Consider the following 15,535-nt stretch of genomic DNA (forward strand, 5'->3'; position numbering starts at 1 on the left):
TTTCCTTTAATGAGTCATAGCATTAGTTTAACATAGACAAATGCTGTCAGTCTCTTCTAGAAAATGCATCTAGTTATTCTTTCTATGCTTTTTTTTTCATTACTAAAAGTAGAATTCTAAGTGCAGTGCTGGAAAAGCCTATTTTTTAACCTGGTTCAAAACTGAAAATGAATCACTTTCTCACATTCTTTAGCTTCAATAGATATAGGTGTGGAGCTGCTTTAAGGCAGTGACTGCTTCCTGTCGTACCAGTTATGGCAGTACTGTTAGTAAAAGACGGAGAGAGTTAAATTCTCTTCTAGTGTTTGAACAACTAAAACTTCTACTGAACAAATGAAGCATTCTGCCAGTTCTGACAATTCAAAATACAATGAAGAATTTTTCTGTTTCAGAAGCTTTAGGCAAAGCTGTTTTGGCATGTCTTTAGCTTATTCCAATTGCAAACAAAGGGGCAGTTACAGGGAAAGTCTTTTGGAGAAGAAAATGCTGTCAGTTTTAAGAAATAAAACATGTAGAGCCATTCTGCAGCCCAGCAATTTTGTAAGAGCCCAGAGCAGCTGCCAGTGATAATGCCTGTTTTCACTGATCAATATGGATTGCATCAAACAGACAAAATTGGTATTTCATTCATTAGCAATGGGGGCCATTATACAAAAAAAAGTGGTAAGGAAGAAGAGGAAAGGCAGCACCAAGCCTCATAGGGTGTGCTTTGCTGCTCCTCCTACAGATGCAGAGATGAGCAGCATTTTGTGCAGCTGGCAGGGTCACAGCCAACTATGACTTGTATTGCTGAAATCCTCCTTTAATAGGGGCAGTCAGTCTACCTTTCCAGCCTTGGCACTTGCATTGTACTCTCCCCAACAAAACATTCCAGAAGGAGGCCTTTCGATCCCTGTTGATGCTGGGAGGTGATTGCACCACCTGACTACTCTGCCTAAAGGCATGGTGGGGCATAGCACACCAGATGACAATTACCTCTTTAATTAAGCATGCTTACAACTAATTGTTCTATCTGATTTTAGTACCCAAATTTTTAAAAATCTAGTTTAAGTGAATCCATTACTCAGGGAGGACATGGTAAAAATGTCCCACTTACTTAACTGATACTCATCCTCCTAACAAAAAGTCAGAATAAGATGTTCTTTTTTTATGCATGGAGAGCTACTGAGGCTGTGTCAGCCATTACAATGCAGAGCTCTCACTTCCTAGGTGCTTTTTGTTAGATGCTTATGTATAGTGAAACACAGAAAACATACAGGAATAAATTTTAGAGAATAGAATCATTTGAATAGTGAGAAATTCTAACAAAGATCCCTTTTTTCACTCCTGCTTTTTGATGCCATAGACATGAGAAGGTTTCATCTTTCTCTCTCTCAAGAGATTACATGTAGGTGCGTCCTGTACCCCATTTAGGTTCAGAGTGCAGACCAGGAAGCCAAAAATTACCAAGGATTTTGACCAAGAGATTGAGAAGTGATTAAAACTCATGAAAGAAAGACTCATTTCTCAGTAAGAATAACAAAGACACATGGATGATGGATCATAATAACTTCATAATCTGACCCACATGCAGTAAATGTGGTGATGACTGTCATTTTAAATAAGTGAGATAGGTCGAAGCTGATTATTAATACATTTCTTGGCCTGTCTGATTGTTTCTGAGCCAATTCCTCTACTTTTTAGTATTTTTCTCAAGTATCTTAAGAGCACCTTTCACTGAAAGTCTCTTTCTTTTCACCCAGTCACTTTTCAGACTGTTTCCTTAACTTATTTGGGAGATTTCTTTCTTGAGTCAGTCTTCTAGTATTTTTGTAGCTGGGCTTTTGGTATTCTTTAATTCAAAGTACAATATCAGTGTTACTTCAGCCCCATGATAAAACTGCATGATAATTCCCCCATGATAATTCTGCATTACTTCTACTTGCTGTGAAAAAATTATGTTTTTCATTAATTCCTAAGTGTTGCAACCAACGGTAGTTTAGACAAATGAGAGCTCAGTGAAAACTTGGCTGCTGTCATTACTAGCTTTCTCTGATGTTCCTGTAGTGACACATGTTTAACATTTGCAGCAGGATAATATACTTCACCAAAAAAGATTTTTGGATAGCAACGGAGTGTTGAAGATAGAGTGTTCTATTTATGTGTCTAATCTTCAATATATTTTCAAGTATGTCCAGCTCTTTTCCTATTCCTACTGAAGGACACACAGATTTCCCTATAGAATACCTCTTCAGCTGGGCAAATTGTTGTAGGCATGGTTATTTGAGTGAACTGCACATGTGACTATTGGATGGTGGGTTGCTACTCTCCAAATAAATGCTAAATTGTTCGTCTCTTTTTCTCAGCAGGAAGTACTAATTTGTGTCTCTCTTCACTAAGCACTTGCTAGTTTTCCTGGAACTTCTGGGAATTCAAAATCTTTGAAATCTTCAGCTAGGTCAACATAGAGATTACCTCACACTAGTGCATATATTAAAGGCATATTGCTCCAATTTCAATTGTTTTACTGTCTGATAGTAATAAGTTCACAATATGCTACATACCACGACATAAAAAGATATCTTTTCCCTGGTGTAAAAAACTTTAAGTAAATTTGCTACATTCCGTTATGTATTCTTTCTCTGTTTTTGAAGAATATCCACTCTTCTGCCAAGTATGTCTTCAAAACTCATTCTCTTTGTTGAAAGAAGAATTCTTGTAAAAACAGAAAGTTGCACATTCCATTTAGCATAAGTGACATGATTGTGAAACCCAGGTCTTTTATTTATACATGAGATAATATGGAGGTAATGAATGTAGAACTGGACGTAAGAGGTATTTTGTTTCAATTATAAAACAGTGTGGGTAAGAAACTTCAATTTGACAGCAATATAAGAAGAGCAATATAAGAAAAGCAATATTGTGTTCATGCCTTCAATCAGCTTTATTAGATCCTTAAAGAGAAAATTATGTGAAAGAGAGAAAGAAAACAACAAACTAAGCAAGATCCCAATTTCAGCATAGTTTGGAGAAAATAACTGATTTAAATTGGTTGCCTTGCCAGGATGAACAACTCAAGGCTTCCAAGGAAGAAATGGAAACCAGAAGGATAGCTAAAGCCTGAAAGAACAAATTGAGAAGATATGATTGACTGTAATGATTCAAAATCAACTTCTGCAAAGATGAGTTTGGGCTGTGGCCCAGAATACAATTGAATGGTGATGTTCATTTAGACCCCTATTGCTGAAACAAAATAAGACGTAGCTGTATTTCTGTTAGAGATTTACCTATTCTGATTACTGGAGTTCCACAATGTTTCTTAACACTGGTTTTCTGAAGGGAGTCCTGAATCCAGGTGATAACATATTTCAAATGTGAAATGTCATCACCATTCATTAGTTAACTTTGAAAAATTTTGTACACTGTGTGCAAGTAGGATAACTCATTGATATTAACCGAAGAGAAAAGAAATATAACATTTTATATATATATACTTATATATATATACACTTATATATATATATATAATATATATTTATATATATATTAACTGTTAGAAATTAAGACTGGAGACACTATATCTATACCTATATTTTTATGTCAATATCTGTGGGTATGTATATCTATATATCTGCTTATATCTGTATCTACATCTGTATAGCAATACATGTAGGCATAGATATATGTGTGTATCTGTATTTATTTCTGTTCCTAAACTGAGACTTGGAGGAAATTCAAACATCTGACTCCTCCAATGAATTCCTGAATTCTCTTACCCAGGGACATTCAGTGTTTTGTCATGAAACCATCGTTGTATAAAATGATCAAAGTTTCTTTTCATCATAGATTGAAATCTGTAACTTGCTCATTTCAGAGGAACTATAAGTGATATTCCCACTCTGGAAACTCTTCAAAACCTATTTTACTTACATTGGAATAGCTTAGGAACAGAACTTCAAAGAACTGTTAGAAAGAGGGTGAAAAAGATGGTATAGAACATTTGTGTTTTGTCTACAGTTGGATGAGGAGTGTGAATTTAATTGTTTTTCTTTGATGTGCATAGGATAGCTATAGGAGATTCTGTTGATGTGATCACTATTCTATAGCCTGCAAAAGTATCCTCCATAATGGGCTGTTTTATAGAGATGAATCACCTTTAAACATCTCAAAAAGTGATTTCTTCTGTAGACAGTTTCCCTCTTAAAGTCTTCAAAGAATCATAAGGGATCTGAAGATGGATAAGTACTAAGATATAGCCTTGTTTGCTGGCAAGGTAACTTCTTGGTAATTGCTAAGCACTACCTCAGTAATGTGGAGACCTAGCAGACATGAACTATATCTACTTTTATCTCAGCTGGGGATTCTGGACCTACCTGTTGTATTCTCAAAACCCAACCTTGTCTTGCAAGTGAAACTCAGGCTGCCTTCAAATACCACGTGTCCCCGTAGCAGACAGTTATACATATATACCAAATTTATGTGATGCAAAGTATTGCAGCAGATTCATATTTGGCTTCAGCCCAGCTGCAGAAGACAGAGTATATTGTAAATCCCTTGACCATTTATGGGGGCAGGCCTAGAGAAAGACAAAGATCTGAATGAGTAGCGTAGCAAGATATTGCCAAAATTGTTTTTCCAAGATGAAATACATGTATTCTGTCTCTGTGAATAGCTAATTTGTTTTGAAAACTGAGTTGTTAAAAAAAAATTTCATGCATTTTCAAGCATATAAAACACAAAATTTTAGAAAGTGCCTTAACCTAGCATCTGAAGTGTGCATGCAGATTTTTGTATGCAACTTGCTGAAATCAAGGTTTTTTTTCAAATTTGTATTTTGTTACTTAGATGTTAAGTATTTTTGCTACATCAAGAAAACAAACACAGTGAAATAATGCTTTCTCCTCACTGTCAAAATTGTTCCTCTTTTAAATATAATTTTGTTTTTACTCAGGAAAATTTGACTGATTTTCTTACTTTTTAACTGCTGACTTTTGATTGTCTTTTCAATAGCACTCAATAGAATAGCAATACATTAGTTAGTAAAGCAAAGGAAAAGTATTACTATTATGTGTTTGCATGTTCGGAAAGGATAACTGCTTTGCCTAAAAGGGAAAATCAAATCGGCAGTATGGCAATGATCTGTTGTTTCTCCATACAAAAAATGATGTTTTTTCTTCAATAGATTACTTGGCTTCTACAAAGGAATACTCCCTCCCATCTTGGCTGAAACACCCAAAAGGGCAGTGAAGGTAAAAAAAATAAAGTAACCTGCTTTTCCCTTTAAAAACATAAGCAAGAAGAAGAGCAGTTCTAAAATATGGTGTTTCTCTCGCACTGATTGACACGTGATTCTTAAGATTCTTTGTCATGTTGATCTGATTTTTACAACAAGGAAACTTTTCAGTTGAATAAAAACTCTACTTGATTAAGAAGTGTAGGATAATGCTTTTAAAGCTAGGATATATTTTATCTGTAAATATAATGTTACTGAAAAACAAATTGTTATTAGTTTATACAAGCAAAGCTTATAATGAAATACTAGAAGCTAGATTATAACTTCACAATTACGTCTGCTTTAAATATTTTTTAATTGGAAACACCTACCAATTTAAAAAGCAACTAATAGTCTAAATGACTTAATAAATTAACACAAGAACAATTAAAGAAGTCACTCCTAGGAAGTATTTACAACAAAACTTGAAGTACTACATCTATGGGTTATAAGTGCTGACTGAAATTTTTTATACTCCAAAGAGCATTCTTGTTTATATTCTCACTTTTTTTCCAGATTGAATATATATGTTGGTACAACTTCCTGTCATGCAGGGAATGTTTTACTCCATCTCTGTTAAGGTTGAAAAGGATGCTAGCCTATAACAGTGTATTCAGTGTCAAATGTTGATCTTATTTCCTTTTATTATCCTCTATGTCAATTTGTAGATCATTGCTTTAGTACTGTTCTTATGCAAAATATATCATTACACCAGGTTTTTTTTTTCAGTTATACTATACAATCCTTTCTATCAAAACCTCCTTAAAAAAATGTCACCTCATCTTACAAATCTTTCAAAGCACCCATTTTGTCTTTCACTTCACAACTTTGAAGTTTTCTGTAGTTGCATCAAATATGTCTAATAGCAGTTACTATACAGAACGTCTTGATTTTTTTTCTTTTTTTTCTTTCACTCTATAAAGCTGCAAGTGATCCTGAGCCTTTGCCTGCCATTAATCATTTATGTTCCAATTCATTTATAGAGGAAGAATACTAGTATAAATTGCCAGGATGTGACCTTGTGATAGAATCCTAAAGGAGTTCTGCTGATGTAATTTTGTCTGAATTAGCATTTTAGATGCAAATAATGTCACCTATTTCAAAACTATTTAATACACAACTAAGCAAACTGAATTTCAGTTTAATGGCAAAGTGGCAGTGAAGAAAAATGGATGACATTTAAAAGCTTCCTAATAACTTGTTTTCTTCACACTGTGATGTTTCTGCTGTCTCTCTATTTCATTGCAGTTGGAACGACTTTAAGTTCATCTGATCATGCATTTCAGATTCCAGCATATATTTAGTTAAGATACAAATGGAAGTTTGATTTCTGTCCTACCAGCCTGAGTTATTCCAAAATGACAAATCACTTTCTCTTAGTCATATTGAGTAAAGTAGCTTAGTCTCCACAATATTTAGTTTACTCAGAGAATCATAAAAACATTTAAATTGGAAGAAATCTCGGTGGATCATTTGGTGACCTACTACTCAAAGTATGTCTGACTTTGTAGTTAGAGCCTTGTCTAGTCGAGTTCTCGGGATCTTCCAGGATGAAGACTGCAGCCTGTCTGTGCTCCTGCTCCAGTGCTCAATTGCTCCACTGCAAAGAATTTTACCTTACATTCAATCCAAATTTCCTCTGTTGCAGCTTTGCCCCTTGCTTCCTTTTTTTGTTATTGAAGACCTCTGAGAACAGTCTGAGTGTCTTCTCTTTAACCTATCTCTAGATGTAAAACAGGAATTAGATCCCCTTAGCCTTCATAACTTCAGGGCAAATTAATTCAGTTGTCTCACTCTCCTTTTATACACCAGAAGCTTCTTAAATGTTTTACTGCTTCTACTTAGTGGGATGCTTTCTACCTACCTCTTGGACATTAACGTGAGGGCCCAGTATTGTTTCTGAAACTTTGAGAATCAGGTTTAAATGCTAAATGTGCTTTTAAATTAAATCATTGAATTCTTAATTCTTTGCACTATTCCTATAAACTTCTTTCTGTTCCAAGGACACCAACAGGACATTGTTACCTTGAGATAGCAGCTCTGTTCTATGTTGGAAGAATAGGGCAGTACAGTGATGTACTTGCAAGATCTTGGGTACTGAAGCTATTTAATATCAGATCTTATCTGCCAGCACAATTTCTAACATCCAAGTAGAGTTGGCTGAAATTTCTACTAAACTTATTTGGATTTAAATGTAAAAACTAATGGAAACTCGGTGCTTCCTTTAGCTCTCTCTCCACTTTTTATTCTTCTAAAGGTATTCCATATTTCAACAGGCCCAAATATGTCCCTTGCTCATCGCCAAACAGACTAGTGAGATTTAAGGTCACGAAAGACTTCATCAGTGCCTATGTGTTTGAGATCAGAAAGCACAAAAGATAGTGAGATAATTTTTCTGCCTTGGTTTGGGTTTCTAATGAACTTTTTTGAACACTTCTAGGTAAAGTGCCTTTTACATCTCACAGAAGTATATAGAGAATAGGCAAGGCATATTTCGTACTAAGAAGAAATTTAATTTTGCTGTTGATTTAATTTTGCAATTGGATTGTTGTGCTTACCTTAAATGATTATTCGCTAAAAAATATAGAGCTGCTAAAACAAAGTTCTTTAGCCACAGTTATTCAGCTTTCATGTTAAGTATCTAAGATACAAATACAGTTTAGGCAAGTAGGTTCTCACGTCTGCCTTCCTATTTCTTTTTTTTTTCTTTCCTTTTATTTCCCTTCTTAAGAAGAAAATGGGTATTTCTGGAAGATGAAAAGTCAAAGTTTATAAATTTATGTTAGATTAAACTTGGAGGAAAGAAGTGATGATGCCAATAAAATAGTTAACAGATGAACTTTTGGGGCAATTTATATTGTTCATGCATTCCCAGACATCTTGTTTCAAGCATATATTTTTACCTTACTGTTATGAGACATCTGGTAAGTACTTTGACTATTTTCTGTGAATTAAAGTGTATCTTTGCCAGATGGACTGTACTGGTTATTGTATACACAAAAGCATGCATTAAATACGTTTATTGTGGGATTTTATTTTATTTATTTATTTATTTTTTGCACAAGCCTATTGACTTAATACAAACACAGAGAGTACGACAAATTACTCTTTTTTCAAAAACAACTTGTGTAGATATAATATAAATCTGTATGAAATACCTGGGTACTTTTGGCAAAGCTGTATATATACTAGTTACTGTAATATATCCAGAAATATTTAGATTGGATTTTACTGCTGTTTATTTATTTTCTTTCAAAAACAATATGAAGCATAGCTACTATTAAGTAGTTATTTTATTTATGACTGTAGGAAGCTATTGATTTTTAAGGTAAAATTTTTTAGTCCAAAAAAATGCTATCATCGTATTTCTGCCTTTATTACAACTGTTTTACAGATCTGTGACACTATGGAAAACATTAAGGAATACCAGAAATTCCATTAAAGGTTAGAAGGGTAACAATGAGTAGGAAGATGCTGGAAAGTGAATAAAGCAAACTTTTATCACAGTAAGAATTGAATTTAGTTCCGAGAAGTAATTCATCCACCTACAGCTGACAGGTTCTCAAAGATTTCCTTTACCTATAAGTAAAAATAGCCCTGGAAACTATGATACACTATAGAAGAAGCAATGCTTCATGATATCTTTATTTATCCAATAAGACAAAACTACAGTCTAAGAAAATCTTCTACCTTTTTTGATTGGTGTCAAAGCCAGTGCAATTTTTTTAAATGTATTTGCAGGATGTTTGCAAAAATATTGTAATCCTTTTTGATAATTAAAAAAAATCATATATCCACTGGCAAAACTTTGTAAGCGATGTGTCTCTTGACAGTGAGAAACTATAATAACCTGCACACTTTCCATCTTAAAAATGTACAACTACTTCTTTCTATTTAGAAGTAGACCAGTATATGAGAAATATGAAGATGACTTCAATATATTATATTAAATACGAGGGCAATATCTTGTGAGAAATTGTGTCTGCAACTACATTTTAACGGGTATATGAAAATCAGATGTTAGAGGAAAAAAATAATAAACTGAAAATAAAAACCGTTTTAAGTGAGCTCTTATATGAAATATTAATTGCATTTGTGATGATGTTCTGAAGCATAGTTGTCTTCTATTGCACACTGAACACTGATACAGTCAGCATGAAACTCTGTAAAATGAAAAATGACTTATGTTTATTTTTGAGAACTGCGCATGGCTACTAAAGATATGAAGTACTGAAATACTGTAGTTTGATTTACTAACTTGCATAATCGACTCATAATTTTTTCCATGCAATTTCAGTCTAGCTTTTCTTTATAGTTTTTCACCTTTGAACAATACAAGAAGCTACTAGGATATGCATCTTTACCACCAGGACTGGTATGTATGACAACAACACTTCATGTTCTATTTTAATATATATACAGAACAATCCCATCTCTTTTCTTCCATATTAAAAACCCAAAATTTAAGGGGTCGGTTGACTCAAATAACTTTTTTTTTTATAACAGACTTGTCCCTTGAAAACTTTGATAACATAATTTATCAACATGATAGTTGTATTAATATTGTCTTAATGATAATACTCTCAAATGACACAACGTTGTCGGTGTGGATAGTGACAGTCACCAATGAAGAGTTGGTATGCAGCTTGCCATTCTTCAATCTTGAAAAATAACAAGTAGAACATTGTCATTATTTTTTTATTCATGTGATGATAGTACCTAGAGACCTTACTCAGATGCCACCAGAGTGCCACTCTGCAAAGCACAACTATTGCAAAAATGTAGACCTCAATCAAATAAAGATATTGCAGTAGAAATATAAAATATTAAGAAAAAAACATATTTTTGAATGTGATTTATGTCAATTGTCACATTGTCTTCAAGAACTGCCAGCATCCAATCAAGGTCTAGCATTTTTCTGTAGTAGAATACTGACACATAGCTGAAGTATTTCCTTGTATTCCCTTATTCAGTTTCATAATCTGAATATATTTTACTATTCATTTTTACATATTGATTGATTTAACTTTCCTAGGCGTTTGCAGTTGCTGGCTTGGGATCTGGATTAACGGAGGCAGTTGTGGTCAACCCCTTTGAAGTAGTAAAGGTTACCTTGCAGGCAAATCGAAACAGTTTCACAGAGGTATGAGAATTTTACTGCTGTTTGTTTTGCTTTATTAAGTATAATGCACTTGGAAGTTCATGTTTAGATGGGAATATCTATACTGTAGTGGGTTGCTGCAAATGATTTTCCCACAAGCTTAGTGGAAAAGGAAGAACAAGAGAAGAGACTCATAAAATTATGCTGTCGGATATGCATCAAGATGCATACAGTATTATCATCTGTCAGTATTTCGCTGCAAATATTCAGTACATCTCTTTACTCCCACAGCAGTCAGTTGTACAGCACTGTGAAGAACTGTTATCCAGAAGTATAAATCTGAGACTCTTACATGCATTTATCCTGGCAGGCTCCAGACCTCTAGTGAGAACAGAGGGTTGGCAAAGACAATAAGGTCCAATGCCCTGGGCAGGGTCCAGGTGGTGTCTTCTATGTTGAACTGTAGCTGGCAGATTTCACAATTTTGGATGAGTTTATTGCTATTAAAAGTAGTTGTTATTGACCCTGTAACTCATTCAGAGAAGCACTCTCTTTCAGAATAAATTTTATTACATTTAGTAAATTTCTGTTACGTTCTCAGTGCATACCAGAGATGTCGGGTTGCCCAAGGTCTCTGGGCTAGACATTTTTTAACCATGAGCTGTAAAGCCACTGAAACAAATTGCTCATGCTGTTCAAGAACAAGAAGTTTGGATTCGTGAAAGTAGAAAACAGTGCATGACAGGATTCCTATCTCAGGAAGGTGATATGAAAAGAAATTACAGGCTACAGCTTCAGTTCCTTGGCTTCTCAGTTAAGTAGGCACATATTGGTCTTACTGCCTCATGGTTGTGAAGATGCAAATGGTCTATCATACTAAAATCACAAACTGTACATCTTTGGGTATAAATCCATCAGTACTTCACTTTTCATAGATTCATACATTAGGTTGGAAAGGACCTACAAGATCATCTAGTCCAACTTTGAGAAAAGTAGTTCCCATAAAGATGTAAGAGACTGATTTATCTTTTTTTTTCTGTATTTCTGACATTATAACAAAGTCCACCTTGTTTTAATAACAAATTTTGTGAAATGAATTCCTTCAATTGCCACAGTCCTTTCCGGTTGACCTTCAGAATATACCAATAACCACAGTGTATCTGTTCAAAAACAGTCTGAGGTGTTTTAAGTGAAAATGCCTTGCATTTAATTTAAATGCACATATTCACCAAATACAAATCACAGCATAGTATCAAACAAATTAACTGCAATAGGAACCTAATTTACTCTTAAAATATGATTGAAAGTATTTGGTTAGATATATTAAAAAAAAAACAGGGGTCTTACGTTCTTAAATCACAGGTATCAATTTTAAATATGTATTTTAAAAAGGATTATTATTCTAGAATTTTTTGTAAATCAGAAAAAACTAGTGGCTTCAGTACCATGATCTCAAGTTCTCAAAAAGAACATGTTAAAGGATATTCCATACAAAGCATGTAAACTCAAGCCTACTGGGAGAAGCACGTGCATGTTATTACAGAGTGTAGGGCAGTGGTACACTCACTTCATTACCATGCACTGTTTTTCTAAAAGGTTTAAGTAAGGTATGTACCTGTGCCATTGTGCTGCTTTCATATTATATGATGAAACCTAATGCAGGTTACATATTTCTTTGACTATTGTATTGAAATAATAAATATATCTTGTTTAAAGGAACAAGGAAGAGCATGAACACACACACCCACACCCAGACTCCTGCACACCCCCAAAACAAATATTCACACAGTACAGTGACAGTTGAATTATTCTGTGGTACCAGATCATCTTTCTAGTGCTGATAGGTTTAAAGAAAAAGGCTGCAATAAATCACATATTGGCATTTATGTCATTTGAATTGCTACAGGTAAAAATAATATTTTTTTGTTTACCTAGAAGTTCCAATATTTTCTCATTTGGATTTCTCTTTGCATCTTTGCCCTGTAGCCATGGAAAACTCACTGGCTATAGATGCTGATGTGATGATAGAGGTCTTCTCACTTGACTTTACAAGTTTCTGCTCTAGGATGAGATGATAATCTCCAGATCTTGCTGTCTAGGTCTCTATTAAGTACCAGTCAGCAGCTGTCTAGGTTGACTCAAACTCTGGATATTCATACAGTAAATTCCTCCAATTTAGTTATCCTCAGGTCCTCCCAACACCAGTGCAGAATTAAGAACTCTTGTGGCATGATCAACTGACATTTTAAATGTCTGGTGAATTGTTCTCTAGGATAATCCTCCTAATTGCTAAAGGACAAGAAAAGGAGTCTTTCGAGTAGCTCAGTTGCAGATGTAGACTTAGCAGATGTAGACATTTGGAATGATGAATCCCATCTAGTGTTCAGCAACTGGCAGGCGTTCCCTTTGAGTCATGAGTAAATCTGCATCCAATATGAGACCAAGGGATACCTTACTATTGAAAGCTCCTCTCTTCAGCTTTTAAATCACTTTATTCCAGACAACTATGGGGTTTTTTGTTCTTTATTTGCTTGTTTTTGTGTTTTCTTTACAGGTCTAATCCCTGTTTTTTGTGCATGAGAAAAAATACTATTGCTAGTATCTGGACCACGTTCCATGCTTAAAATCTACATTTTTTAATAGATTCTGATTTGAATCCCAGGAGTAATTAGGAAAGTGAATTTAGTAAAATGTGTGCAAAGCGTTAACAGGATAATATTAGTTACTAAATGTGGAAAAAAAAAAATGAAATCTAGTATTAAAGACTAAATTTGTCAGTCTCCTAAATAAGCAGTAATATGCTGTGTTGGTTATAACAGGGATAATTTGGCTGATGGTGTTGATCTACTACAGTGATATTTTGAAATGGGAAGGCATTGAACAGATAAGCAAGCATACTGAAATTAGCAGTGTTCACAGCACTGTAGTCAAAATACTTCTGTATTTTCATGTTTGAGCAGCCTAATGGAAGTCACATTCTGCCTTTATAATTAAATATTTGATTACCTAGAGCCATTTTACGATTTGGAGAAAAACAAGCTCAAGCCAAATGTTTTTTTGAGATAAGCTTTTCCATAATTCTGATAAAAGAGATCTAAAACATCAGAAGCTTCTTTGGTAGTATCACAGTGTATTGTGGTACAGATCAAACATGTACTTAGGTAGATACTGTCTGAGGAACTCATTGTTATTTAAGTGGATCTTGAGGAAGTTTCTTCCTTTCTGGCTTTCATCAGGTAGCGGTTGTCTGGCTAAGATGATTTCTATGCCTTTTGGGCATTATTTTCAAAACAGGATTTCTAAGGACAATTCCTATATCTATACCTTGGAATATAAGTGGGTGTTTTGATTTTCAAACTCTAACTATACCTTTTATGTCAAGTAATTCACCAGGAGTGCAAAACAGGATTTCCACCTGGATGCTTATGAGTAAAAGAATCTACGCCTTCTTTTCTAGAGTTTCATTACTACAATATTAAAGTTAGTTGCCTGCCTTTATGACAGAAAAGCATTTAACATGTGATCCAGTTTTAAAACATTCTGTGTACTCAGTAACTCTCAAAAGTCAATATTTTAAAATGAAATGTTCCCAGTCAGCATATATACCTTTTGCCATCTTTCAGATCTATTTCTAACACTGAATCTGGAACTGCCAAACAGCTCTTCAACACAAATGTTTATACTGCCCCTTGATGCTCTAATCTGGTTCTCAACAACTTGCTATTTTATCCATAATGGCTCTAATTATTTCCTGTTCCAATTCTGTTCTTTCATCACTCCCATGTAGTCTATGTCTCTGTGCCATCGGTTTTATTTTAGAAGTTTTTTTTAATCTTCTAATTGTCCAGAGTTATTGTTGTATACTCTAGTTGTGCAAGGGTTTCATCTGTCATAATCTTAACAGCACACACAGTGACAAAAAAAAAAAACACTTGCCAGATTCACATATCTGATGCCATTAGTTTCTCTATCAAATTTAACTTTTTAAAATGAGGATTTTAAGATTGCTTTCTTTATTTGAGGGATGTTTTCATCTTTTTTCTGCAATCACAGAAATGAGGGGTTTCTTTTTAGTGAAAATAAAATATGGTGAGACTTGAGATAAAAAGACAAGAGCTGACAACACTGTTTGTCAACAGAATTGAAATGAGGCAGAGGTTACTGTTTTCTTTTTAAAGATGATCTCCTCCTTCCTTTTCTTAAATTGTGTAGCAACCATCCAGCTTTGTTCAAGCTCAGCAGATCATCAGAACTGATGGTTTGGGCCTCCGTGGACTCAACAAAGGTCTTACTGCAACATTGGGCCGTCACGGAGTTTTTAACATGGTTTACTTTGGATTCTACTTCAATGTGAAAAACATTCTTCCAGTCAATAAAGTAAGTTTCTCATACAGTGGAGTGCACAAACAGATAAGAGGTTTGGCAATTTGATTAACTCTGTATTTTTCAGTGCGTAGCTGTACAGTGACTAACTAGTGACTAACCTAGCTCCCTGTTTTGCAGAAATCTGTAGCATTTTCATGGCAAAATATGTGAAGCAAAGTGAGCTTTTAAGAGAAGCTGAGTAGAAACAAAGTAATCGTGTTTGAAATCGCAATTTTATGAAAATTCCTTTATGCCACAGTATCAAAGTGAAAAGGCAGAAACCAGGTGCAAGTATGTTATGCTCATGTTAGGCATGTATGTGCATTGTCATTGTTTTGTTTGTCTGTGGTAAACTGACTTAGAAAAGAAATATCAGTCTCTAGAAAATGTCTAAGTACTCACAAAATAAGGTGCCAAGCTTGATGAGCAGACAGAGCTGTGGTATGCAAGTAATGCTGGCCGTGCCATGTACAGGTCTATTTACTGAAGACTATTCAACCTAGCCTTGAATGATAACAGAACAGATACACCCACATGAGAGGAAAACAGCCCAAAACCAAACTTATGCAGTTATACACATAGACTTTATGTAGAATAACCTATGAGCAAGCTGAGAAAAAGAATAAAGGTGTAATTCATAGAATCATAGGGGTTGGAAGGGACCTCAAGAGATCATCGAGTCCAACCTCCCTGCCAAAAAGAAATTTTAGTCAGTAGTCTTATATGATTTTATATAAAGGGGGCATTTCCCTTTGTGACAAAAGGATATTTTATGAATGAAAATTTACTAATACTGGAAACTTTCTAAACGGCTGTGT

The 15,535-nt window shown here is 34.5% G+C and overlaps 1 protein-coding gene across 4 annotated transcripts in view; it reads left to right on the plus strand.

Annotated features, from left to right (window-relative positions):
- The window catches only part of SLC25A21 (solute carrier family 25 member 21), a 219,170-nt gene that overhangs the window by 192,091 nt on the left and 11,544 nt on the right, over positions 1-15,535 (plus strand). For all 4 annotated transcript variants that reach the window (XM_065753319.1, XM_065753328.1, XM_065753311.1 and 1 more), the window contains exons 4-7: positions 5,162-5,228; positions 9,567-9,626; positions 10,287-10,394; positions 14,565-14,729. In XM_065753319.1, the coding sequence (XP_065609391.1) occupies positions 5,162-5,228; positions 9,567-9,626; positions 10,287-10,394; positions 14,565-14,729 (400 nt within the window). The remainder of the gene's footprint in view (positions 1-5,161; positions 5,229-9,566; positions 9,627-10,286; positions 10,395-14,564; positions 14,730-15,535) is intronic.

This window comes from Cyrtonyx montezumae, unplaced genomic scaffold (assembly GCF_038088225.1).
Source record: "Cyrtonyx montezumae isolate F1298 unplaced genomic scaffold, pur_monq_1.0 scaffold_10, whole genome shotgun sequence".
Taxonomy (NCBI): domain Eukaryota; kingdom Metazoa; phylum Chordata; class Aves; order Galliformes; family Odontophoridae; genus Cyrtonyx; species Cyrtonyx montezumae.